Genomic DNA, 25767 nt, shown 5'->3' with positions numbered 1-25767 from the left:
TGAAAAGGTGATCGCGTTGACTTTGATAGGGCTAGAGACTGTCTTCAGAATTAAACAGATTGTAAAACCCGTTAGAAATAGCCATAGGCACTCGTCTATTTCAGATTCCGTACACATTTACGATATTTAGGATCTTTTCAAGTTGGAAGACAATTTTCTATTCCAGACACAAAATGAGACACTGGCACACTATTTTCCGTATTTCCAAACTGTCCACTCACTCCATTTTCGTGTTTTAAAGTTTTATCTTTCTTCTTATCGTACTTTTTGTAACGAAAAAATCGAGATCTGAAACATTACCGTAGGGTCTCAAAGGTCTGTGCATAAACAGCTAACCCTCATAGCAGTACGTTTGCATTCGCACGGTTAAAATAAATGTCTACCTTGAGACTGCGAAGACTATTTTGTTGAGGCATGCGTAGTACATGTTGTAGGTAGTCATTAAGCAGCTTTTCAGGTGATCCACCGGTCGAGGACAGGAAACCGATTGCAATGTCAAGAGACGACAGCACGTCACAGACGTCTGTCAGTGATGAGCGAAACTCGCCTAGAATTTGACTGCTTACTGCTGAACTCAAAGGAACCTGACAAGACAAACAATTGTTTTTTGAGTCCAAGACAATATATGCTTAATTTCACGATCAAAAAAATATAAAAATAAAAATTTCCTAACTACATGTACACTCATGAGGCTGTTACTCGGTGATTGTGCAAATGATACATATTCAATATCCAACCTGTAAATAAGAGCTGAATACCTGCCTGGCTACCTCCTTGACGGAATCGCCATGGTGGTACCGAGAAAAACAAATGAGCCACTTAGGTGCACAACACAAAAAATTAATTTCCAATCCCAACTCCATCGTATGTTTTTATCAGTTTTGTCTCTCTTACTGATATCATCATCATTATTGGTACTACCATAACTATTATAAACATCATTGTTATCGTATCATAATAACTTGTCTTATTACCATTTTTTTCGCGCTGATCAACAGCAACTTCAGGAGTAGCTTCATGGTGGGTCACATTTTAAATAGAGATCGAGAAAATATGAAACAAAAATCTTTTACCTGTGGCCGGACCTTGTTTTTCACGGAAGTGAAAACGGAGTCTAACTGGGCGTCTTTGCTGAATGCAAACCTCTCATGCTATGAAGTACATACGATATAATACTCAAAACCTTAATTTCCTTTAGCATTGAACAAATAACTTTTGTAAAAACTTTAGACAGAAATTTCAAGAAATATTTTACAGCGTTAGACACCAATATGTTTATATGAATCTACTCTATACCTTGAAATCAATAAGTGGTCTTCCCCTTATGAACCTGTCAATCAGCTGTCTTTCAAGGGCTTCCCAGTTGTACTGAACCAATGTTCCCCGACCCACTTCTAAAGAATAATTGCACTGCGCCAAGATAAGGGGTAGAAGATCCCGTTCGGTGTCGTACGAAATCAGATGTGATCTTGACACGTCTTGCAGCTGTATGTGAGGCAGGTCTCTAATAATCACATAAAACAATGACCTTAAAGTTTGCAATAACAACATCAAGCGGGTACAAGGATATCCAAAGGTCACACGGAGAGGTTCGCTTTTGAAATGAGTTATTATCAATTCTTCTCTGTAACAACTTGTGGCTGGTTCACCGAGAACATGATGTTGACCGCTGATCATTTGTTCTCATAAAATATTCATATTCATAATTTTTCTTTAAAACGTGACCTTTCGGCTCCCAATCTTAAACCAAACTAGATAAATAGAGATAGCGCAAGACGAAAAAATAGTTGCAAAATAAACCTGTAAAAAAAAAGAAGTCAAAACGTTAAAATTGGCAAATTGGACGTTTTACATTCGGTTCATTAACCATATAAAGCTGCGCGACATTTGAAACTACAGAAGGAAATCTACCATATTGTGGACGTGGCATATCGTTACACTGGAACTTGGAATAGGGTTAAAGGCCTTGTGAGGTCATTCACGGTACTATTAGCAAAGTAACTCTTAGGGTGGATGGAATGAGGAAAAGATTCCTTTGTCGCACTTACTTCACGCTCCCCCCAATCAAGTTTTGATATCTTTCATTGAACTCGTTGTGGAGCATGGTGAGGAAAAATACCAGAGCCGTGGAACAGATACCCATGCCGGAGGTACTTGGCAGGAGTACAGCGAGTAGACGTGAGTTATCCATGGGCTGATCACACAAGTCCTTTGGAGGACGAAGACGCCCTGTTTAGAATAATTCACGGTTAAGAAGAGATATAATACATATGTAGCTACAATCATAGTCAGCAGTCTAGGACAGTAGCACTTTTAACATCTCTTTTGCTCCTCTACACACCTTGTGCATCTATGTTGTGCGGGCGAGGGGGTAGGAGGGGGGAAAAGGATAAAAGAAGAACATGAACTTGACCATGGTCAGCCGTTTTTAAAAAGCGAGTAAAATGCTGTCCTGAGTGCCTCGTCACATGAATGATTTATGCTGTGTAATCACTTGCTAATACCGTAACATCCAATAAGTTTACGACTTGTTTTATTCGTGAATACTCGTTTACAAATGTTGCCTATCTCTACGTACCCTGCTGATCAAGACTAAGCCGCACAAGGTTCCATGCGGCGTTAAAGCTCGCTATCAGTGACGCAAGTTCGTCTTTCTCTGTTTCTGTGGAGGAAAAAAAAAAGGAAAGGGATATGATAAAACAGTAAAACGAAGGAAAAAAATCACTCGACATTCGACTTACTTGAAGGAATCTTCCGCATGAATTCTCTTATACTCAAGCGCTGTGCTTCATTTCTGTCAATTCGACGATGGAATTTGTCCATCAGAAGACGCTGTAGTTTTATAATGTCGGGCAGAAAACAAAGAGCACGGAGTTTGTGTTCCTATAGATAAATAACAAATAGATGTAAAAGGTAAAACTAATGGCAATGGATGGATGACATCTATCCATCCATCCATCATCCGTCGGTGCTACTCTTTTCCTGATAGCTCGTACCCTACGTTTCAAGAAATGTTTCAGTTCAACACAGTCGCAGTTTAAACCACAGTTACAGCGAATTATGAACTTCATAAGCTCAAGTGGTGCCCAGAAAGCAAACATACGAACAAATGTCAAAAATGATAAGTGACCGTAATTGAACCCCTTAACTCCCATGAGTGACCAAGGCGGAATTTCTCCTTACAATATCAATACAATATCAAGCAGACGAGTAACGAGAATAAAGAAAAAAAGAAAATCAGGGGATTATCTGTTGATCAAAAACCAAATTCTCCAAACTAACATCACAAGAATTGTTTGGCAGACAGTAAGGCGAATTACGAATGAGATCGTAGGAGTGAAAGGGTTAATATGGTTTACCTGCCGTAAAAACTCCGCCAACACTTTGTTCCTGCCAGGATCAGTGGACAATACTTCTTGTTGAAATGTGTGTGCAAAGTGATCCAGAGTCACCTGAGTCCGGTATCTCCATAGAGCGGGGCAAGTGGGAGGGATATCAACAGTCAGATCTTCAGCAGGCACGTCTATCTCAAACAGCTCACGCATTAGGGGATTATTACCTGCGGATGGAATCAAAAGCCACCATTATTATACTTTTAATAAACTACAAAAAAAATAAAACAAAAAACCAACAACAAAAGGAGAAAATAAAACAAAACAAAACAAAAAAAACGTGAGAGTGTATTTCCGCCCCCTTGGAATTACTTGTCAAAGGGAATAATACCCTTTAGACTTGCATTTGTCGATTCTCCATCTGGTTTACGAGCATCTTATTAAATTAAGTTGTAACGGTTGACAGTACACTAAGCCCACAATTAAATGAGTTGACGGTTTTCTAACTGAAAGGGTATCAATGTCCACGGTCACATATTGCTATTGTTTCGTGAGGAAATGGGCTAACCAAGCCGCTTGTCAGCAACCAACATTTGTAGGCAGTGTTGAATTTGCCCTTCAAGATTCTAGAAGGTAGAAAAAGAAAATCGGTGAGCTAACAATTAAAATAATAGGCGTGCTACGCATAAAAGAGTTTTTTTTTCGGATGGGTGGATTGAAATGGGTTAGTTGCAATGAGTGGTTCAGTTTCTAAGGACTTCTCAGTAAGCAACGGGGTGAAAAAAGAGTGTGTGCTGGCGCCTACACTCTTCTCACTATGTCTGGCAGCAATGCTTGAAGTGGCCTTCAAAGACACCTCAAAAGGAGCATACATTCAAACAAGGAATGAAGCAGACCTGTTCAATATGGCACAGATCAAAGCTAAGAGTAAAACATCGACAAAGGTAAGAGAAATGCTCTTTGCCGATGACAGTTCCCTATTTGCACACAGTGCGGAAGATAAGCAATCTTTGGGGGAGAAATTTGCAAGAGCAGCTGCTCAATTCAGCCTCAAAATCTACATCAAGAAGACAGAACACCTTTACCAACCGCCAAAGTTCCAGTTATCAACATCACCAATAGAAGAGATCAGCATTGGTGCAGAACCACTAGTCAAGTGTAAGACTTTCGAGTAGCTCAGGGCCCAGTTCTTCAAAGGCCGATTAGCTCTAACCCAGGGTTAAATTTTAATCCAGGTTTCTAAATTTCTCTAATCAAAAGCCATTCTGGGATAATTTTCTTAGTTCTTTTTAGGACATTCAATCATCAAATTGTAGACAAATGGAATTAAGCTGAATTTTCTTTCAGAGCATTCAGATCTGAAATCAAATTTCACACTAACCCTGGGTTATCTTAACACAGCTTTGAACAACCCGCCCAGGAGTACTGTTTTAGAGAATGTAAGGCTGGAGGATGAACTATTTCTCAGAATGGGAAGAGCGAGTGTTGTGTACGGAAACTTGAGGGAGAGACAGTGGAGTAACCGACGTGTCTGTTCTTGTAAAATACAAAGTGTACATAGCGACAGTACTGGCTACTTTATTGTACGGTGCTGACACTTGGGACTGTCTACAGGGTGCAGGTACAGAAACCTCACGCATAAATGACGAGACACATACGGGCCACCATGAACATCTCTCGGAAAGACAAGAAAACCAACATAGAAGTACTGGATCGAGCTGGTCTACCACCAATGGAGGTCATGCTAATACAGATGAATCTGAGGTGGTTCGGTCATGTCGAGAGGATTTACTTCCAAGCGAAATTTTTCAGTGGGGTACGACTATGTCGAAAAATTTAAGTTGATTACTGGAAAATGGGATTCGTCTGAGATAGTCTAGCCAATAGCGACAAGTGAACAAGTACTTGTATCGGGGAAATACCGTTTAAAAACAAGATGTAATTCATAGAGAACTTTTAAAAGCAAAGAAACGGATATTTAATATGGCAGTCGACGCAGAAAGCATTTATAACTTGCTGATATTTTCAATCCTGGCCAAAAGAGCAGTCATAAGGCAAAAACAATATCATCGATCAAATATGTTCAAAGCAAATGCTCTGCGCAATTTTTACCTAAGTCAAAAAAACTAGCCTTTCCAAAACGAATGCTCTGGTGATAATTTCGTGTCAGACCATTAGCTGACGGCGCGTGCGTTATCAGTGAAGGAGCGGTACACAAAACGCGTTTTAACTTCGTTTTCATGGTAGAGAGATTCCAAGGCGACCTTTCTTACCCCGACAGATAATAGCGACGAAGTCGTCACGTTGGACATGAGCCATTACACTGGGTAGGTGAGCTCGCAATTCTTGGTTAATATCTCACTCTTGGTGTGCATCAATGTTGAGTTAACTCCGTCGCAACATTTTGCGGTACCCTAATTTCAAGACATGATTGGCATGAGGCTAGGGACAACACTCTGATTAGTGCCTGCATACCCCAATACTGTGATCTGACTGGTGCGAGATAGATATCCTAATGCGGCGTTCTATATGATGCGAGATACGAACTCTTATGCGGTGATCTGATTGGTGTGTCATGCATACCCTAATGCAGCGATCTGATTGGTGCGAGCAACGTACCACCTAATACGCTAACAAAAAGGACAAAGCTGAACTCCAAGAAAATTCTGACATACCGTTAATACTGGAGTCACGACAGTGGCACTGAAAGCTGCTTCCCATTGTCTCCGAGACTCCTTCGATCTCAGGTCATAAGGAATGTTTGCGGCCTGTTGCGCTAAAACGTTTCAAATCTCATTAGATCATACATGAAACTGTTTCAACCGGTATCTATCTCTCCTTCTAATGTAATAAAATATTTGAACCTAAGGCGCACACATAATATTATGTTCGGCTATACATAAATAGCAATGTACAGGATCTAAAAGATAAAACAATAAACCCTCCTGTCGTATAAGGCCACGATCCACACGTTGCAGTTTTCCCTATTTTGTTTGATATTAGACTACGAGCAGTCCCACCTTTTCGGCGAAGTCCGTTGCGCTCGAAAAGTAGTGGTAGGCACAATTCAAAATCTTCGGCTTAGTGCGTAGTCCCTACTTTTCGAGCGCCTCACTCATGGGGCTCCTGCGGTGCATCAGCGTCACAAGAGTTCCCGTGGCGCGCTAACAGCAACTTTTTTCTTCGACTCGCGCGACGGACTTCGCCGAGAAGGAGGGACTGCTCGTAGTCTAGCTTGATATTCACGCGTTAAATTTATATTCGTAGCCATACCCTCTTAATTTTCACCACTGTTTTGCATAATACAGTTAAAGAAAACTTTTGCTTTTCAACAGACGAAATTACAAGACACAGAACACTTCTATATATCATTTAAATGTATGTGTAATGAACGATTTCAGAGCATCGCCTAAAAACCGCCCCGACCAAAGCTGTATTAAAGATTTAATTTGTTTAAAAACCATCTCGATCAGGCGTAAGTAAGAACAACTAATCAAAAGATCATTTTTAACATAATGATTCCTGGAGTGGCTCAAGGCCAGCTAAAAAAATTAGCTAATTTTTGTTTTTGCGGACCCTCTTATGAAGTTGCCCTTTAACAATTGAAGTTATATCAATTCACTTTGATATAACTTCAATTTGCTCTTCGTAAACGAAAAATTGTAAGAGCCTACAGGTGCTGAAACAAATTTTAAAGCTGTTTCCATATAACTGTAAACCATGCCTTAGTGGGTGAACATATACAGTTTCTGGTTAGAATTGGCAAATCCCCGAGTTCTTTTTTCATCATTTATTCGAAAGAGAGAGGTGCCATGATATCTAGAATTCTTAGAAGCTTACCACTGTTGACATGCGCAGTCATCTGTGCAAGGACCATATGGACACAAAGCACCGTGTCGTCAACACTCCTTCCCAGGCTTCTGGCGAGAACTTCAAGGTCTAACTGCAGGTGATCCCACAAAAAACGTGTCAATGCCGCTGGTGGAATTCTGGGATTGATGAGGTGGGAAATATTCTACACAAAGAAAAATAGCAATAAAAATTAGCTGGCCTTTCAGAATTCATGTGCATTGGACTCCTTGATGTCTACGAAAGAAATACAAAAGCGGGCCATAAAAAGTATGTGCAGAAAAGAACTTAACCAATACTTCTGTTTAGTTTTTAGATAACTATTCATTCATAGACGTTAAGATCGATCTGTTTTACTAAAACTACCTTATTGTTCTAACCAGTCTTGATGATTTATGTGTCCTCACAACAAAACTGAGACCATAAGCGCCGGGAAACAAAAGGAAACACATCAACAAAAACGTCTTCAAAAACAGTGACAAAAGAGGTAAGGGACACTGCGCATAGACAAAATTTATTTCAGTCCTCTCAGCTAGTCCCTAATATCTAAAGAGTGAACCAAAGAAAGAAAGGCGGCTCGGAATGAATCCCAGAAAAATTTTCCTGACAAGTCTTGGGTTTAAATTTTAGCTCTTACTAGTTTGTTCACTGTGGGAAAGAGAGTCATTTTATGATAAAGATATAGTCAAAGGGATAAAGGACCAGCTCACCTGTGGATGCCGGTGGGCTCCTTCAATCATGGCACAGTGCATAAGAATCCTTGTGATGCCGACGACTACAGACGACAAATGCCTTTCAGGTGCAAGACCTTGGGATCTGGTATCTGCACGGCCAAGCACGTGACCCGTCATTGTTCGGTCACCCCTACAGACCAAACATAGCATAGTCAAATGTGTTCATTTGAAACTTTGGTCACACTAGCCTGCTACCCTTGCACAAATGGCATTTTTGTAGTTGAAACCATTGATTAAGAGTACTTCCCGGAAAGCCCAAGGAAACGTCACCAACAAGCAAAAGAAAAGATTTCTAAGCTGAACTCTACTATAAGTTTAGTGTAACTTAAGTAACAGTACAGAAATTGGCAAAACAATAAGTGTATGGGATTTTCCACAAGGTTTTCAAATCAACACTAATAATAACTTAATCATTTATATGGTGCAAAATACATGCATTCTATAGAGCCGACAATGACTAATCTAACGACCACTGAAATGAAAGGACTAAAATGACCAGATAAAGCTTTGTTCCGTACCTCTGAATTGTTGTATTTCCTTGAGTGAGTTGATGTCCTGACCCACCTATGTTGACCTTACACTCAGGGCAAGTCCTCATTTCCATGGGTTGACCACACTGCCAAAAAAAAACAGTATATATGGACGATATTAAACAGATTTAGCACCGCGCTTACGTAAAACGTGAACAGCTTGAGTGACCACGATTTTCCCGCCATTTTTTCACGTTTGCCAGCTGCACTTTGCCGTTTCTACATGAAAGTAAGCTGTTTCGCGTTTGCCATGTAGGTAATACTTTTTTCCCTTTTTCTCCCACTGAGGAAAATCTAGTTGCCGGAAAAAAGTGCACCAAAATAATTTCCTGTAAGTCATATGAGGGAAGATGGAATGTCACGTTTACAATCCTTCAAATTCTGCATTTTTTGTCAGCAGAAAGCTACATGAACTCACGTTGACTTACGAGATACCTTCATCGAAACTCGTATTGACGTGAGTTCACGCAAAGCTAAAGCAGTAATGTTTACGCTATTTTACATGAAACGTAAAAGGTCAAGCTTACGTTCGCCGTTTCACGTAAGCGCAGTGCTAAATCTCTCTATTGCCAGTCTTGCGGGAGAGAGGTGCACGACTGCTGTAATGTCTACCTGTGCCTTGAATACAGTAAACGATGATTGCAACTTTTAAGCGAGGAACTCTCAGTGCTTAGAAGGTTTTTAAGTGGAAATGTCTCAAAATAAAAAAAAAAAAGAGTATAGTTTGGGTACTAAATCATCATTTCTGCAGCCACCACTAACTCCGCCAACGAAACCCCTGTTGAGGAGTGCCTTGGACCAACGCACTTCAGTTCCTCTTGATGCGTTTTTATTGCTCGAGCTAGGTGAAACTTACATTTCCGACGTAATAGGGATGTCCTCTTGGGCATTCTGCAAAGAAAAGTATATTTCCCGTAAGCATAATAACGAACTATGCGTCAGCTAACCGAGACTACACTAAAGCGGACATTTTGAGTTACTTACGATACCAACTTCCAGTCTCATTTATTCCAGCCATTGCTTCCTGAAGGTTGTCGTCTGGCATTGTAGGTAGATAGGAATCCTGAGAGACAAACAAAAGCAACTTTATCAAAAGAAATCACTTCTTGAAATTGTTTTCAATTAAGCAGTTACTATCATGAGCAGTCAGGGACACAGTGAATACAAGGTTTGGCTTCCTTAAGGGTCTTAAGCATACCATTAAAGCAACAGGATTGTCCATAAGTAGACGCAGTGGTTCGCACACAGTCAATTGATTTGTACAGTGAAGTACAACTGTAGTATGAATAACGATTTCCGCCAAAGTTTGGTCCCGCGCTGATCGACCAGGAGCTACTCGGACGCCAGGAAACCCAGCATCACCTTGAGTGTTGTTTAGAAGCTGAACGGCGAACTGTTGGGCCTGAAGAGAAAAAATGACGTTGAGATTCTGAAGAACAAGAGGAAGCAAGGAGCAAACGGCAAATGTTAAAATTAAAAAAAAAAGTCAGAAACAGCATGCTTCGTTTAAACTCACCCTGGCAGAAAGCTGAGCACCATCAGCTAGAAATTTCCCAAAACACTGATGAGCCTGAAAGAGCAAACCATTTGATAAGCTATTAAAGGCCACGATAAAATCTTACCGATGCAGAAAATCTAAAACAGCGTAGCGAAACCTTGCAACATAGATTTCCCACACGTTTCTTGATCAAGAATGATTTTCTACATCCTCATTGAAAGAATGGAGAAAAGGGCATGTATTTATTTCCTGGCTGTTTAGATGTATATACACCTCTTGTCTATCAAAATAAGGCTTGCAAACAATATTCAGTATATTCACGGATATGACTCAGTTAACTGCCTTTCTGTTTGAATGTCTGTGGGTGTTTGTTCGGCTGATTGACATCCCAAGTGTACAGAAACAGAACTCCTTAGAGTGGAGAATCAGTTAAGTATGTGCCACGGTTACACAAAAAGGACTGTTAGTTTCTTACTTTGGTGGAGAGTTGTCGTTGGGTGGAGGTGAAACCATAACAAGTGGTCACTTCGCGATATTCAGACAACAACATCATGATATCTCTCACAACGGGTGGCAAGACAATGCTCTACAAAAAATTAAGGAAAAATATATTTCACCGCTAAATCTTTTAAAATAACTCGAAACATGCACTTTAAAAACCACCTGTCTGTCACGGGTGAGTTGAGTGGCCTTCGCCCTCTTCACATCCTTCCATTTCGTTTTTCTCTTTTCCAGTATTTTATTATTATTTTCTGCGTGTATACCTTCGTGGTCAAAAGATGAGATCGTCAATCAACCTTTAAGTTGCAACAACACGACCACGCCCTAAATATCACCATGACAGCAGCTATAGCTATGTGACCACGCTTGAGGACGGTGCCTGCTATTACCACTGCGCTCTCGCGCCATGTTTGTGCGTGCTGGCACGTGGGTGGAAAAAATCGTCTCCCGCAGTTACAACGCGAGAAACCAGCCGAGGTGAAGGGGGATGCTTATCTCCATAATTTATGGATCAATTGGTCCCCAAGAGAAACAAGAGGAAAAATGATGAGAAAATTGTTTTACCCATTGATCCCTAATAAGAGTTTCGCGTGTCTAAAATAGACTGTTCAGAGGCAAAAAATAAATGAGTTTCTTGCATTTCAGAGGCCCGGGCGATATATTCACCGCGGTTGTTCACGTAACTTCACGGCCATAAAATCGCGTAGCGTTGTGTTAAAAATTCTCAAAGTTGAATAATTTAGAAGACAAAATCTTCGATTGAACCATACCTTAGCAACATGTCAAGGCTTAAAATAAAATTTGTCATTTTAAATGATAGTAAAGATGTCACAAAGCCTCACTTGAAGTCAGCAAGTTCTGTTTTCACTTTCCGGCCATAGTAGTCCTTGCACTTTTGTGATGTACATTTTTCGTTACTCCAGAGCTAATTCCGTCGCTTTTAAGGCTTAAATTTCAATTATTCTTGGATTATGTACTTTTCATTTGAGCTCCAACCCGTCTAACTTGATCGGGATGGAACGGAAGAGGTAACACCTTATTAAGGACTTCGGCACGAACCCATCAATGGTATAATGAAAGCTTTTCCTTAAAAATTTTGAACCTTTCGGGATGTCCACGGTCATTTCACATTCCCACACGGATCAAAGATCTCCTCGACCCATCATGGAAAGAAAAAAGGTTTGCAAACACAACTTTAAGAGAATTTTCGAAACTTTTGTGGCTCTACATTTCATACAACAACAACAACAAAGATCAAGGCCCCGCGAAACAACATACCCCTTAAGCGGGTAAGTCGCACATTATCTCTTTTCCGGATTTTGAGAGCCCTTGATAAGATCTTTTCTGCTTGTATAGTCACTGGCTAGGCGAAATTAGATCCCTATTAGCAGGCACCGTCCTTAAGACAACACGACATTCAAAAATTCCTCGAGCTTTCGGAACAGATCTAGAGTTTGAGACTGTAGCGACCTAGAGTGTGAATATAGCAGATATACGCAGCTAGAAGCAGTCTCTCACGATTTCTTACCTGGAGTGCACCATTCAACTCCTTGTGTGTACCACTCAACACAGTTTTGGCCATAGCTTCTCTGATTTTTTTGTATTCTTCTCCGTAAATGATAAACCTATCAGGAACAGTATCCTCTTGCTGGTAAAGAAAAAAAAACAAAATGAATGAAAGACAATTAACTTACCTCAGAGAGTATAAAGAGAAAAGAAGTTTGTAAGTAAAAAGAGATGAAAAACTCAAATAAGAGGAGAGGGTATTAACCTATTCAACTTCTTCATGCATTTTACCTGTTTGTCTCTAATTTCTTGAGGCAAAATCCACTCAGACTCCTTTTTATCGCACAAGATATTGATCGACTCTACACCGAACCTCCTCGCTAACTGTTTCAGGAGGTACAATCGGGGAATATGAATCAGGCTCTTGTAGCACATTCTCCTTGCTCCATCAAAAAGGCTTTGTAATTCTTTTTTTACTGACAGATCATTCCATTGAACATCGTTTTCTGTGACACTTTCGTACATAAACTCGGCAACTAATGCTAAAGCATAGCGCGCTTTAGCAACGGCTTCTAAAACATCTACATCAATATCTCTTGTGCGTTGCTGTAGCGAGTTGGAGATAAGCAAAGGAGTACATTCTTCGATAAGTTTCTGAGCAAGTTTAATCATAACAAGTAAATTGTCCGAGGCCTTAGAGTACAGGCTGATGAGGGAGTCCTGCAAAGAGAGTAAACGAAAAAGTATTGAAAAGCTTGTTAAGATTAACTTTTCATTCAGTGATAGACAGACTAATACATTATCTTTTGGAAAGGTGGTTATTTCAGGAGAAAAGCAATTTGTACAGTATAGTAATTCGTGAAGGGAAAACAATTTAATTACAAATTTAGGTTTAAAACTAAGACAAGAAAAACGTTTTTCTTGTATGGGTAGGTTTATCATTATGTTTACTTGTGATGTTAAAACGCTTAAAGAAATAGGAAATAACTAAGGGAGGGGAAGAGTAATCATTACTACTTTTTATTACACGACTCGGGATGTCAGAGGGCCAATAACTAAAATCAACCAATCAAAATGCTCTATTGCCGGTCAATATTCTCTCAGTATTGGACCGGGCACTGTCCCGAATGGTCCCGAATGATACCGCACTTGTGTCCCCTTGAACTTTAGTCGTATAATAAATCTCTTATTAACCAAGCATGCTCGGGACCGTACTGGAAGAATATCGGCCCTCGGTATTTTTTGTACGGACCTCGCTACGCTCGGTCCGTACTTTCAAGACCTCGGGCCGATATTCTCACAGTACGGCCCTCGCGCTTGGTTAATAAGATATATAAATCGATCTCTCGTCATCATGGGAAGAGCCAGATCAAAGGTTGAGCCCACAAACGACACCAGTATCGCGTATTTTAGATAACTTGTAATTCCAAAGCTCACCTCCCAACAGTGCACAAAAAGTTGACAGACTTGTAACATATGAGCTGTCTCTGGTCTCAGTTCTCGAGCTCTGGACAAGTAGTGTGACAAATGCTCTTTTACTTCCTTGTCACTGAAACAAAACATTAAAAATGAGCAACATCAAATGAAAAGAAACCAAGATCATAGAAAGATATCATGAAGTGATATTATATTCATTTTCGGAGAATATAGAATTTTCCTAATATAAATTATGAAATAATTCTTCTAAAGACGAAGCTTTCGAACCCTGAGGTTGGTTTCGAGTAACATTAAAAAGGAAGAAGAGATTGGTGATTTTTTGTTCATGTATGTGCAATATCTAAGGAATTTATCAACCCAGGATCGTAGGACAGATCATTGGTTTTGTCACTTTAAGCCCCACAAATCATATACATATATTGCCCCCACTACCAGCTAGCTGTACATACCCTGTTCTCAGGAGTTGTTGTAGCAGAAACGATCTAACTACAGGTGTTGCATCAATGCCATGTTCCGGAAAAGGAGAAAAGTCTTTAGTCTTTGAAGTGGCTTCTATCACATAACTCATGAACATTGCAAACAGTTCAGGATCCATAGCTCCATCATCCGCCTTTGTGCCAAAACAAAACAAAGAAACAAGCTCCATGAAGAAGGAGTTACACCGACAACGGAAATCGAAGTGTTCTCGAACAGCTTTCCTGTAGATACAATTGCACACTCAAATCAGTCAATGAGTGGTTCTTAAACTAAGAACATCACATTATGTATAGCGGTTATAGCTTTCTTTAATGACAACAACAGTGTTTAGCAAATTATGATAAGTTCACTCAGAGGAAAGCGCAACTTTTCGTTTTCCTCTCGTCAAGTTTATCATCAATCTCACCAACCGCCATGTGTGAGGAACTTATACTTACGCTTACCATAGGACTTCTTTACGAAACAAATATAATCTAACGCTATTCTAGTCAATCTAATTTTTCGTCGATTGATGACGAACTCGTCAATTGAAAGTTGAAAGTACTCTAGAATAGCATGATTTCGCTTCACTGAGCGTTTCAGTAGATCTAGAAAATCAGCTCCATCCTATCGGCCAACCAGATGCAATAACGACTTGGTTACGCGCGCTTACCCCTTGAACATAGTTTTTTTTCATGTAGGCAAAACTGATCTGTAGGGGACTTGACTTAGGGGCAGACCGACCCGAAGGCGACATGACTTGTAGGCGAAACTGACCTATAAGCAAGTTGATCTGTGGGCGACTGGCCGTTGTGTGATACTTTGGTTTTAGTTTTACATCACTCAAATTAAACGCGCTTTAAAACATAAGAAGCCATTACTTCTACAAAAGGTCTTGGATGTGGTCTTCTGCCCATAACAAACGTATTTACAAAGGCTCTCTGGCTCTGTGCGAGCTACCTGGGCGTAATTTAATTCGTCATACCTTATGAATTTGGTAGATAAGACCTTGAAATTATCCGGTAAGTCTCCCTTGCAATACGGACATGTTCTTTCCCTTTCAATCCAGTTAGTGACGCAAACGAGGCAAATTACGTGACCACAGGGCATTTTAACAGGATCCTTGTGAGCCAGACTATCCCGACACACAGGACAAGCGCTCACACCATAACTGTGGGGCAGAAGAAATGCTGCTTTAGAGTTACGTGGAAAAGTATCTGATAGTCGATAGATCGACGCACGCACGGGAGCACGATGAACTTTGGAAGGAGAGGTTTAATCTCATCGTGGTGAATTACGAACATTATCAACAAAGTTTTAGAAAATAATTAGTAACACTACTGTCTTTTTTAAATCACACTGACAAAGGTCAAATCCTGATCAACTACCCTAACCTTTCTACTGCCATCTCCTTACCTGGTATAACGTTTACTGACAACCTCACTGCAATCCACGAGAAACTTTTCAATAACTCGCATTGTTTGTGGCTTTGTAAAGTCTGTCTCATCACCTAATGCCTGTTAAAAAGGTTTTATTATAAGCTAACAGAAAATAGTAGTGCTAAAATTTTATCGATCTAAATTCAAATGACTAAGAACCACACCACAGTCTTCTGCTATTCAGATACAAGCATAGATGTTTTGACCCACCTTCCACAATTTGAAAACATTTTTGACATCTGCTGAATGGCACACAATTGTGCCAGGGCAGGTATGCTCAATAAACAATCGCACAGCACTTACTCTCTGCCAAGTTGACCTGACACAGGAATTTCAAGAAAAGGAAAAAAATTACTGATATTAATAACAATAATATCCTTATCCGTTCCGTTTTGGCTGAAACTCTAAAAAGTGATCTTGATTGCTGTTATAATTTCTCTCTAATGTACTTCAGGTAAGAAGCTAAGAGAGCCAAAAGCAAAGCGAAATTCACCGAAACAAAAACTGAAATGTGATTAGTGGTTCTGGTCTTACGGTGCTTTTCTCTGAGCTCTGAAATTCTTTGTAAATATCCGCCGAAATTTTTTGTAAATATCATCCGCCGAAATTTTTTGCAAATATCAACCGCCTCCCGGTTAGCGGGAGGTCGAGGGTTCGAGTCCCGGCCGGACCAAGACTCAGGGTCTTAAAATAATTGAGAAGAATTTGCTGCCTTTCTATAACATCAAGAAATGGTTAGATATTCTAGTCTTCTCGGATAGGGACGAATAAATGGAGGTCCCGTCTCCTGCAGGGTTAGGGGTAGGAGACGTTAATTTCCCACACACGAGATTACTGTGTGATGGATGTCCTCCCCTGGGGTGGGATGGGTGGCAGTAATCGGCGCAAGCTGATGCGATGTTGGCGAAGGTTGGCGAAGGTTGGCGAAGCTAAATAAAATAAAATAAAAATAAAATCCAATCGATTGTCTGTTCAGAACATATTTTCAGAGTAGCTACCTTATCCACATACCTGCAATTATGTAGAATGTGTTTTACTTTACGGCCATTTGGTGAAAGATTACTGATCATGTTTTCAGCACTTGTTCTAATATTCAACACCCTGTTACACCACACTAAACGAGTCTGTGGATCGTCAAACTCTTCAGCACCAGGTTCAAGTTTGGAGAGGCAAATCTCTAGGGCAGCAGCATCCAAAACCTAGAAGATATCATTCTCTCATGTCAATCTTACTGCTGTACTGTTTTTATTTATAATTAAAAAATATAAATGCGTTGCATGAAAGGCTTAGCGTGACATGGTTAATTCCACCCGGCTTATCAGTCTAATTTTCAGGAACGTTTCAATTGCAGGACAAGTAATAAACTTACCATCTCCGTTTCGTTTGGAGGAATGAGTTCCAGAAGGCTGCTTACAATATCTGGTTGTGCCTGTAGTAGTTGGCAGAAGTAAGCCAGCCGTTTCTCGATGTGACCATAAGCCACGTGGATAAATGAGATGGTTAGAGTGAAATCCTCGTCTGAACCGGTTTCATCATGCAACTCGCGAGCGGCTGTGACAATAGCTTGACTAATCAGCTGTTGAGTGACAAACAAGAATGAAGAATAAATTTTCAGGCTTCTGAACAAATAAATGGTGGCAGTTTGGTAGCTGGTGATAACTTTATAACATTAATTCAAATCGCCACAGATTAAAGATAATAAAGACGCAGCTGGATAGATTGTTTCAAGTTCACCCCAGTTTCTCAGAACACATGTGACTGTCATTAGTAAATTTTATCGCCATCTACAGACTAGCACTCGTCAGTAAATGGAAAAGACGATAGGCCTAGTCTCTGCCAACGTGTGACAAATCAAAATCTGAGTCCCCTACATGAGTCAACGCAGTGATAGTGGAATAGGCTATATGCAAGGTTCACTAGTGCTTCACGCGCTTCACAAGGTAAACAGATAGGTGGCATAAAAGGAGTTTGGATTTCTTTTTCAAGTAAAACACTGATTGGGTGCTTGCCGTGCATATAGTCAAACCTGCGGTCACCCACAAGGAATAGCGGGGTGACCGCTCAGTACAGGTTGACAGCGGAATACAGGTTCCAAAGAATAAAAAACGCTATGTAACACAATTGACTTACTTACAATTTACTTACAATTGACTTAATATACAAAATTATTACACGACTCGGGCAGTCAGAGGGCCAATAACTAAAATCAACCAATCAAAATGTTCTATCGCCGGTCCAATATTCTCTAAGTATTGGACCGGGCACTGTCCCGAATGGTCCCGAATGATACCGCACTTGTGTCCCTTTGAACTTCAGTCGTATAATAAATCTCTTATTAACCAAGCTTGCTCGAGACCGTACTGGAAGAATATCGGCCCTCGGGCTGATATTCTCCCAGTACGGCCCTCGCGCTTGGTTAATAAGATATATATACTTCTACCATTGATTTCGAGAGAGAAATGTGGATAAAAGTTTTACTTGAAAGAATATTCTTAGTTTTGTTTGAGCAGTTGCGTTGGAACTCGCTCAAATGTGACCGTTTAATAGAGGTGACCGCTAACTACAGGTGAACACTACAGTGATTAAGGGAAAACAAATTCGGGACTTCGCTAATCGACTGCTAAATACAGGTTCGATTGTAATTCTTATGATCTTGCTACAATAAAACCAGATCTGGATTACGAAAGTAAGAGATAAGAGAATCCAATCGCTAATTTTTTATGATACCCTACCTGTTCCTCTCCAAGAAGTGTCGGCCTCTGGACCATGTGAACGAAGTCGTGAAGGTAGCGCATCACTGCGGCTTCCTCGTAGCCTTCATATTCAGATTCTTCGAGTAGCCTTCCGATTTCCGAATCAGTAACAAGGTCGCGCAAACACTGCTGAACTGGGAGGTTCGTTCTCGCTTATAATGGAACGAAACAGCAATGAGTTCAAGAACTTCGATTCTCACTTACGTTTATACGGTGAAAGAGAGATATTCATCTGTGACTTCGTCTCCCATTTTCCCTCCTTGTCACTAAACTAAGGCAATGCCGGCTAAATCAAGACGTACGCAATACTGTTTGGAAAAGAAGTTGAAAAACTCACAAAACTCACTCCATAAATTCATTGAGTAAAAGTTATGAAGTGTACCGCAATTAAAAGTACTTAAACAGTTAAAACGCACTTTCTGTTTTTGCATGCAAATTTTGTCTGAACTCTGAACTTAACAATCGTCAAAGATTAGCGTGCTATGAAGGTATAATGTGCATTTTTGTGTTTTACTGCTGTAATTAGAAAGAAGGTACCTAATGGATACGCTGGAAATTAATGAAATTGTCACCTGCAATACTACAGGCCCCTTTCCACATGGCATCAATTTCCTTCTTGATCAGCCATGAGAAAGGAAACTGCAATTCAAAATCTTGTCTTTCGCGCGCAGAAGTCATCACTGGTACACGCTCCCTTATGACGCCACTTTCCAAGGACAGAAAGTTTTCGTACTGAAGTTCAACAACATCTTGGCTTTGGAAAAGTGATATCCAAAGGCGTGACAACCAGGTACCTTCACCCGTAACAAGTTCCAAGTTAGAATCGCGATCCACAAGGGCTATAACTTCAGAGAGAATTGGTATCACCGACGAATACACTCTCTGCCACAGTGCTTTTCTGAATGTTCCATTTTCTTGGATCCCGGTACCACTCAAGGCTTCTGTACGTAACCACTCTGTAGCTTTCATCCCAGCCCGCTCATCCTTTTCTTGAAGAAGGTTATGGATTCGCCGAGACAAGACGGTAGCAAATGACAAATCTGAAAAATAGGATGAACTCTGATTAGCTAACCTTCAAAACTAAGCGAACACCTGTATAATTCAAGCATCTTTCATTCAACTGGCAAATACTTCTCTCTCTCGCCGGTTACCGGAAAAAATGACTTAGTGCCTTAGTCCTTTTTTATGAAAGTTCACTCGAGCAGGACTCCTACTTAAGTAAATTTCTAGGCTAAGAACCAATTTATTGCTCGGAAATGGATCAAGCAGGACTCAGTAGCCTGTCATCTCCACCAAATGTAATGAAAAGATAATCTAGACGTCCAGGTACGTGAAAGTATTGCGACATCATTTGAGCAAGTAAGGAAATATAAACAAGTCGCTAGACATTTTAATTTACCTAATCATTCTAAGCAACATATGGCAATCTGCGGTCTTTCCTTACACTTAGGTAGCACGGAAACCCGTAAAAATCTTTAACAAAAGCTCATCTTTCAAACCGGTAGTCTAAATCCCACAGGGATCAACGAACGCTTTTCATTCCACTAATTTATTCTTGTTTTTCTCGTTGCCATGTTCCCACCAATAACGTAGCTCCATTCTCTGCCTTTAAAAGCACACAACCCACAATTCCTCTATTCGCTCCGACGAAGGGCTAACGCTCAAAACGTCAGCTTTTGTAATCGTTACGGTGGCCAATTTACCACTTCAACTTTGTTGATATATCGAAAGATAAACAAGATTTGATTGCAATATCCTCTGACAACCCAAAATATTTAGACAGATCAGAGGCGCTTATTGGAATAGAGGTGCGTGTTACATTAAAGAGCTTATAAATCAGTGGCGTCTGTAACAAAAATAAAATTTGAGTCGCGACGCTTATTGGAAGAAAGGCGGTATACTGTTATAGTTACCAGTCCTACTGGATCTGCATTCCGGGAGAAGACCTAACATTAGTTCAATACGGCGCGTCGACCGTGATGGACGCCAGGACTCTTCGTCAAGTCTTGCAACAGCAGCTTGAATACAACTTCTCAGAAGACTGATAATATCTACTTTATCCAAAATGGCATCACTCCCGGAAACATACTCCCACGCGTCCATGTCGACATCAGCCTCTGTTTCCTGTTCCTCTTCAACTTCCATATCATCAGCCCGTGTGACGGTCGGTGCCACGTCAAACAAGTCGCTGACTGATCGGTCTACCATAAACTGAATTGCCGGTATTTGACCTGTTGGTGGGCGAAGTTCATCGATGTGGACAGATTTCCAGCGTCCTCCTTGAAAACCAGCGAAAGTTGGACAACCTCCAACAAGACGAGGCAGTTGAATGACGAGAACAATATGCACGAATGAGGAGGGAGCATGCCCAACGCTTTCCAGAAAATCTTGCTCTACTGTGGTTTTCTGTTCCACTAGCAAGTGACGAGCACAGGGGATCAATTTGCTGTTCAGATCTCCGGCATCACACTGGACTATGAGCAGTCCCTCTCTTCCACCAAGTTTCGCAAAAACGTCCCTGCGAACACGAGTTGGTATTCATGAATTTACAAACGGAGTGAAATTGTTAACTAAGTCTTACTACTTTTTACTACTTCATTAATTACTGAAAAAAGAAGTTATCAACAATTACCTAGCATTTGATCTACCTCTCACAAAAACGTCCTCACCTTACAGACGAGCAGAACTGTTGCTCTGTGTGGAATTGCTGCAGACTTAGACATGAGACATTTGACAGTGGTAAAGAGGTAGCAGCTGAAATATCTTTCAAATCATTCGATGAGAGTAACCTGGCATGGGTCGTCACCTTTAAATAATTCGGAGAATCCGCATAAGTATAGCTCACTTCAGAGGTAATAAGTATACGTTACGAGATTGTGGTTACATTCTCAGGAAAAATATCCCCATATAAGAACATATCAGTGGCGGATCCAGACCTTGAGCTAAGGGAGGGGGAAGGGGTTGTGTGTGTGTGCGTGCGTGTGTGCGTGTGTGCGTGCGTGCGTGAGTGTGTGTACACCTTCCGGCTTTTCTTCCTTCTACGATTTTTATTTCTTTACCCAAATAAGGGAAGGGGGGCCCCTCACTTAGATCCGCTACTGCATATTTCTCCTTACGATATACATTGATTTTTTTTGCACCATTTTTCACAATAGTTCTGAAAGTAATTATTCAGCTACAATCAAGTATACGTCAGTAATACCTAATGAAAGTGTCAATCAACTCTCACCTGAATCAAAGTTCCCTCAGGCTGGCCAAGTTTACTTTCTTCCGTCGTTAACACTTTTCGAAGGAAAGCCGTCAAACTTGAATGTTCCTGAGCTGTAAAGTAGGTCACCCATAGGTCGTCAGCTTGTGTGGAGGCCTTTGTATGAACCAGCCTAGCCACAGCATCAGGTGTGGCGCACTGTATCAGCAATTCCTGGGATTCCCTCAAAACCTACAAACGTCGAACGAAAAAAATGGGACTTGAATCAATAAAACTCAGCCATTTCACATAACAAGTATACCAAACAAAACAAACATATAAGTGCTCTTTCAATCAACTCTTACAGGTACTAAGACCAGACGAATCGATGAAAACAAACTCAGGATTAAATCAAGGCATAAATAGCAATAAGATTAGCAAATTCTTAATAAAGCACCTTATCAGAAAAACGCTTGTCCTCGAAACAATTTTGCAGTTCTTCCTGGTCTAAGTCACAGCATACTTGTAGCACCACTGATGCTGCAGTATCGTCGTGGTAACCAACAAATGCATCGCCAGGCAAATATTTCCTTTATGGTAAAAAGTAAAATTTCAATTTTCAGTGCTCAAGGTAAACTAAAAAAAGTATCAAATATTGGGCTTTTCTTAAGGGGAGTCTACAGTAAAGAATTGTTACCTAATTCAAATCAAGAGGAATAATTGGTCACAATAATGAATTACATGTCTGACAGACCGATATGAAGACAGTGCGCTATTTTTTCGGTCTTATCATGAATGAAATTTGTGCAGCCAGGATTTCAAAAACAACACTCACAGCTAAAATCTGCTATGAAATAACCCTAATCCCATAAGAAATGGGATCAGGCAGGGTTGTTGTTGAGCGCCGGCAGCCGACGAAATTCGCCGGCTGAGAAAGAGGCAGTCGGCGGATGAATTTTGGCTGATAATCGCTCGACAGACGGGTCTTGAATTTTTTACAGTTTAAGTGGAAAAAAAAATACCTTGCCGTTTGAAAACAAAAAGGTGAAAATAAATACCGAACTACATCTTAGCTGCAGAATTATTAGGGTGAAATGAAGTGTTGCTTTGAATTCACTGGTCTTAACTGGTCTATAGTGTCTCTCTTTGTTTCGGATTGCCACTTTGCAAACTCAAAGCTTGGTAGCCCCGCAGACAAGATGTTGCAAACGACTGGACACAGCCGGCTGAATGGCTTCCTCAACCGGCAGGCCATTTTCTTAGCTATAACACTGGTTAAGGTTACTGGGATTGATACTGCAATTTAGAAAAACCCACAAATGTTTAGTAATTAAAGAGAAGAAATGTTAGCTGTGGCCAGTTTTACTTCATACCTCATCTGTTGATGTGGTGGGATGTCGACGTGAGAAAATATGTGTACCCACTCATCGAGTCGATCTACAACAGCCTTTTGCGCAGGACTGAGACTTGCTGACGTCACAAGGTAATGTTTCTCCAGGCGATTGATGAGGGGTATTGGAAACTTACTGTAGACAACATCTTTTTCAGCAATGACAACCAGCCTATCCGTCGTGTTTCATTGTGGAAAAAAGGTATTATAAATACACTCCAAGATACAGCTAAGTCGAGGGAACAAGCTGGTTTTAATTGTAAGACTTCTTATGAGAGAAAGGACAGTAAAAGGGACAGAAGAATGCGCTCACAAACGAATGCTACAAAAGTGAGTAAGATTTAAATGCGTTTCGAAGCAGGTCTTGTAGTTTACTATACAAAGAAATTCTGTCAAGATGTCTCGTAAAAACCGCTACTTTACTTACCTGAAATCATTATGAACACGGCACTTGACGCGGTGACTTCCTAGTCCAAGGTCAACGAATTTCTGATCTCCACAATAAACGTAGTACTGAGTGATGAGATAAGTGAGAGAAACATGACAGTGAGAATCTGAGAAATATAACTACATTAACGCTCAAATAACCAAAAAAAAAAGACAAAAAGAAACATAATTGAGCCGTTTTCTGGGGAAACCATTCGTACGAACGTGCAAATAAGGAATTACGGATTTACGGAATTACGAAATAAAATAAAGCTGACAGGATTTCTTAGAGCCGGTTGCGACATAAAATGTACAATTCACTACCAAGCTTTCTCTCACAGGAATGTGCTTTATATTTGAAGAGGGAATCAAGTGAAAGGAGACTTTCCCCTCCATCCATACCTGATTCAATGCATCATAAAGACTCTCGTAGAGGCTTTCTAAATTCAGAAGGATTACTGTCCGTCCTGTCTCCATGCATACCTTGATTCGATTTATGTCTCGGCAAACCTGTAAATAAAGGTAATAGTAAAGGGTCGTAAATCCAAAGCCGCTACCTAATTTACAATCCACAACTTTATCCCCAACATGTACGTTTCAAGGGAGAATCCTTTTGACAAGGTGAAATCAATCATCGAGGTAAACTCGCCGAACTGATGTGGAGTAACTGTATTTAGTTATGCACCTTATATAGAAGTCACATTGAACGTGACTTATTGTATGTAATACGAAATAAGTCTATTTACTGTCTATAACCTGTACTGACTGCTACAGAGGGTTACAAACTGTAAGTACCTGAGTGTACTCCTGATCCTTGGGAAAGCTGCTCCCAAAAATTACGACAGGTTCTTCACCAGTTCGACGTAACTCCTTCAAAACAATCGGCAGAGCGGCGTAATTCTCTGTCAGTACCAGTAGGTATCGACTCTCTCTGTTTAAACCAAAAGAAAAACACTTTGAACAAGGAGTGCTCTACTTCTTAGTTTTGGAATTCTTTATGCATGGATCTGATTTTGCGTTTAACATTTTCCGGCTTTATCCCTGATGAAGCCGTGGATCGGTGAAAACTTAGTCTTTTTTTTAAGATTCTACCATCAATTTTTACAGTAGTTCACGGCCTTATTTAAACTTTAGTCGTTTTTATTATTTTCAAGTGTTATCGTTTTATTCTATATGAACAGCCCATTAAACCTTGACGATTTATGTAACGATAGATAGCGGGGCCAAGTAACTGAGACCTAAGCAGTGATGAGTTAGACAACACTTCACTTCTTAACTTCTTTCTCACCCTTTTGAGTTCTTTTGATCTTTAAGGCTGGCCTTGATCAGGTTCACTGCAGACAACAGATCTTCATTTTGGGCCATCTTCAAGAAAAGAGAAATAAATATGCTTAAAGTTTCATAGTTTCGTTTTAAGGTAAACGATCATAGTGAGAATGACAGCACACTGCTTCAACAGCGATAACACCAAAACCTTGGTTCGTTGAAAGCGCGTGTGACGTACGTATTCGAGTTAATATCTTTGAGCTCTTTAGAAACTTAAAGCCAACAAACAAATATTGCAATCAAATTGCCTTAACCATGAAAATGTATTTTCCATTCACAGTATTCCTAGGATCATTTTAATACAATTTGCCAGTTGTTATGTTACAAAAACAAACCAGTCGGTAAAGGTAAACTACAACTTAAAAAAGACCGAGAAAATACTTACCATGTGGCTTCCACCCAAAGCGAACTGTTTGAAAATTTTCACCGGTTCAATCTCATCCAGTCCTCCAAAGTTTCTTCTAATGGCATGTTCTACCTCAGGCCAACGTGGCTCACGACCTCGCTCCTCAGCTATTTTATACACCATCTTCACAAGGCTTGGGGTAACATGAAAAATACAATTAAATGCGTTAGCTGCCAAAACTTGACAGATGTCAGAATTTCGGCAAAGTCCGTCGCGCGAGTTAAAAAAAAAATCAGCGAGAAAAAAGTCGTTGCTAACGCGCCGCAGGGATCTCTTGGAGTACTCATGAAGCTCCCGCGGCGTATCGACGTCACCCCAAGCCGAACTACCAATCTTTTTTCCCCTGCTTTTAACTTACTCGCGCAACGGACTTCGCCGAAAAAGGAGGGACTGCTTGTAGTCTAGTCCTATTGGAACTACCCCAGCTATTGTAAAGAAAAAGTGGCAAAATAGGCTAACATGCAAGAGACAACAGTTTAGGAGCACCCCATCTAGACTATTCACAAAACTACAACATTTCTACACGAGCGTAACGTCAGTGTGGCTAGTGATGCCTTATAATCAACCAAGGATGACCAGGGTTCAGCAACAACACATAAGTAACTAATCAGTAACAATGAGAGTGAGAGACTAATATGAGAACTATCAGAATTACCATTTATATCGTAATGCTACCTGTAAAAATCCCGAAGACCAAAAAATTCATCTTTTTTGGACTCCTGGAGGGTCTCAGACTCTCTTTGATTATCGTACAATTTTTTGTAACCGCGTGCCAGGGGATTCATGAGTGGTGCAACAAAGCTTTGTATGCGTTTATTGGTGGAACAAATGCCCCTAAATAGAAAGAAAATATACCTCGTAAACAACTTTTTTTGCATGATAACAAGTTAAAAATCAGTATCAAATACATCTCCAAGCCTACTTTAAATTCCTGTTTACAAGTTTCATTTTGCTTACACGAATTTAATGAGGCTATCATTATCAAAAACTAACCGAG

The 25767-nt window shown here is 40.3% G+C and overlaps 1 protein-coding gene across 4 annotated transcripts in view; it reads right to left on the bottom strand.

The window, feature by feature from the left end:
* Nucleotides 1-25767, bottom strand: part of LOC111324506 (E3 ubiquitin-protein ligase rnf213-alpha) — an 82290-nt gene that overhangs the window by 6931 nt on the left and 49592 nt on the right. For 3 of the 4 annotated variants that reach the window (XM_088757403.1, XM_088757405.1, XM_088757404.1), the window contains 39 exons: nucleotides 25446-25604; nucleotides 24750-24903; nucleotides 24327-24403; nucleotides 23834-23969; nucleotides 23441-23548; nucleotides 23040-23125; nucleotides 22596-22784; nucleotides 21680-21812; nucleotides 21265-21474; nucleotides 20705-20841; nucleotides 19949-20553; nucleotides 18608-19075; nucleotides 18015-18187; nucleotides 16652-16858; nucleotides 16294-16481; nucleotides 15493-15601; nucleotides 15260-15360; nucleotides 14829-15014; nucleotides 13837-14085; nucleotides 13388-13499; nucleotides 12242-12670; nucleotides 11973-12092; nucleotides 10419-10529; nucleotides 9962-10015; nucleotides 9644-9847; nucleotides 9430-9508; nucleotides 9302-9336; nucleotides 8434-8531; nucleotides 7892-8045; nucleotides 7173-7347; nucleotides 6008-6108; nucleotides 3901-3958; nucleotides 3360-3559; nucleotides 2742-2883; nucleotides 2579-2662; nucleotides 2049-2229; nucleotides 1297-1504; nucleotides 1074-1151; nucleotides 384-584 (listed from right to left, as the gene is read on the bottom strand). In XM_088757403.1, coding sequence (XP_088613529.1) covers nucleotides 384-584; nucleotides 1074-1151; nucleotides 1297-1504; nucleotides 2049-2229; nucleotides 2579-2662; nucleotides 2742-2883; nucleotides 3360-3559; nucleotides 3901-3958; nucleotides 6008-6108; nucleotides 7173-7347; nucleotides 7892-8045; nucleotides 8434-8531; nucleotides 9302-9336; nucleotides 9430-9508; nucleotides 9644-9847; nucleotides 9962-10015; nucleotides 10419-10529; nucleotides 11973-12092; nucleotides 12242-12670; nucleotides 13388-13499; nucleotides 13837-14085; nucleotides 14829-15014; nucleotides 15260-15360; nucleotides 15493-15601; nucleotides 16294-16481; nucleotides 16652-16858; nucleotides 18015-18187; nucleotides 18608-19075; nucleotides 19949-20553; nucleotides 20705-20841; nucleotides 21265-21474; nucleotides 21680-21812; nucleotides 22596-22784; nucleotides 23040-23125; nucleotides 23441-23548; nucleotides 23834-23969; nucleotides 24327-24403; nucleotides 24750-24903; nucleotides 25446-25604 — 6499 coding nt within the window. The other variant, XM_088757406.1, reaches the window with a different exon arrangement.

This window comes from Stylophora pistillata, chromosome 4 (assembly GCF_964205215.1).
Source record: "Stylophora pistillata chromosome 4, jaStyPist1.2, whole genome shotgun sequence".
In the NCBI taxonomy this organism is placed as follows: domain Eukaryota; kingdom Metazoa; phylum Cnidaria; class Anthozoa; order Scleractinia; family Pocilloporidae; genus Stylophora; species Stylophora pistillata.
Note: the sequence above shows the minus strand (reverse complement) of the source record. Positions and strands in the feature narration are given on the sequence as shown.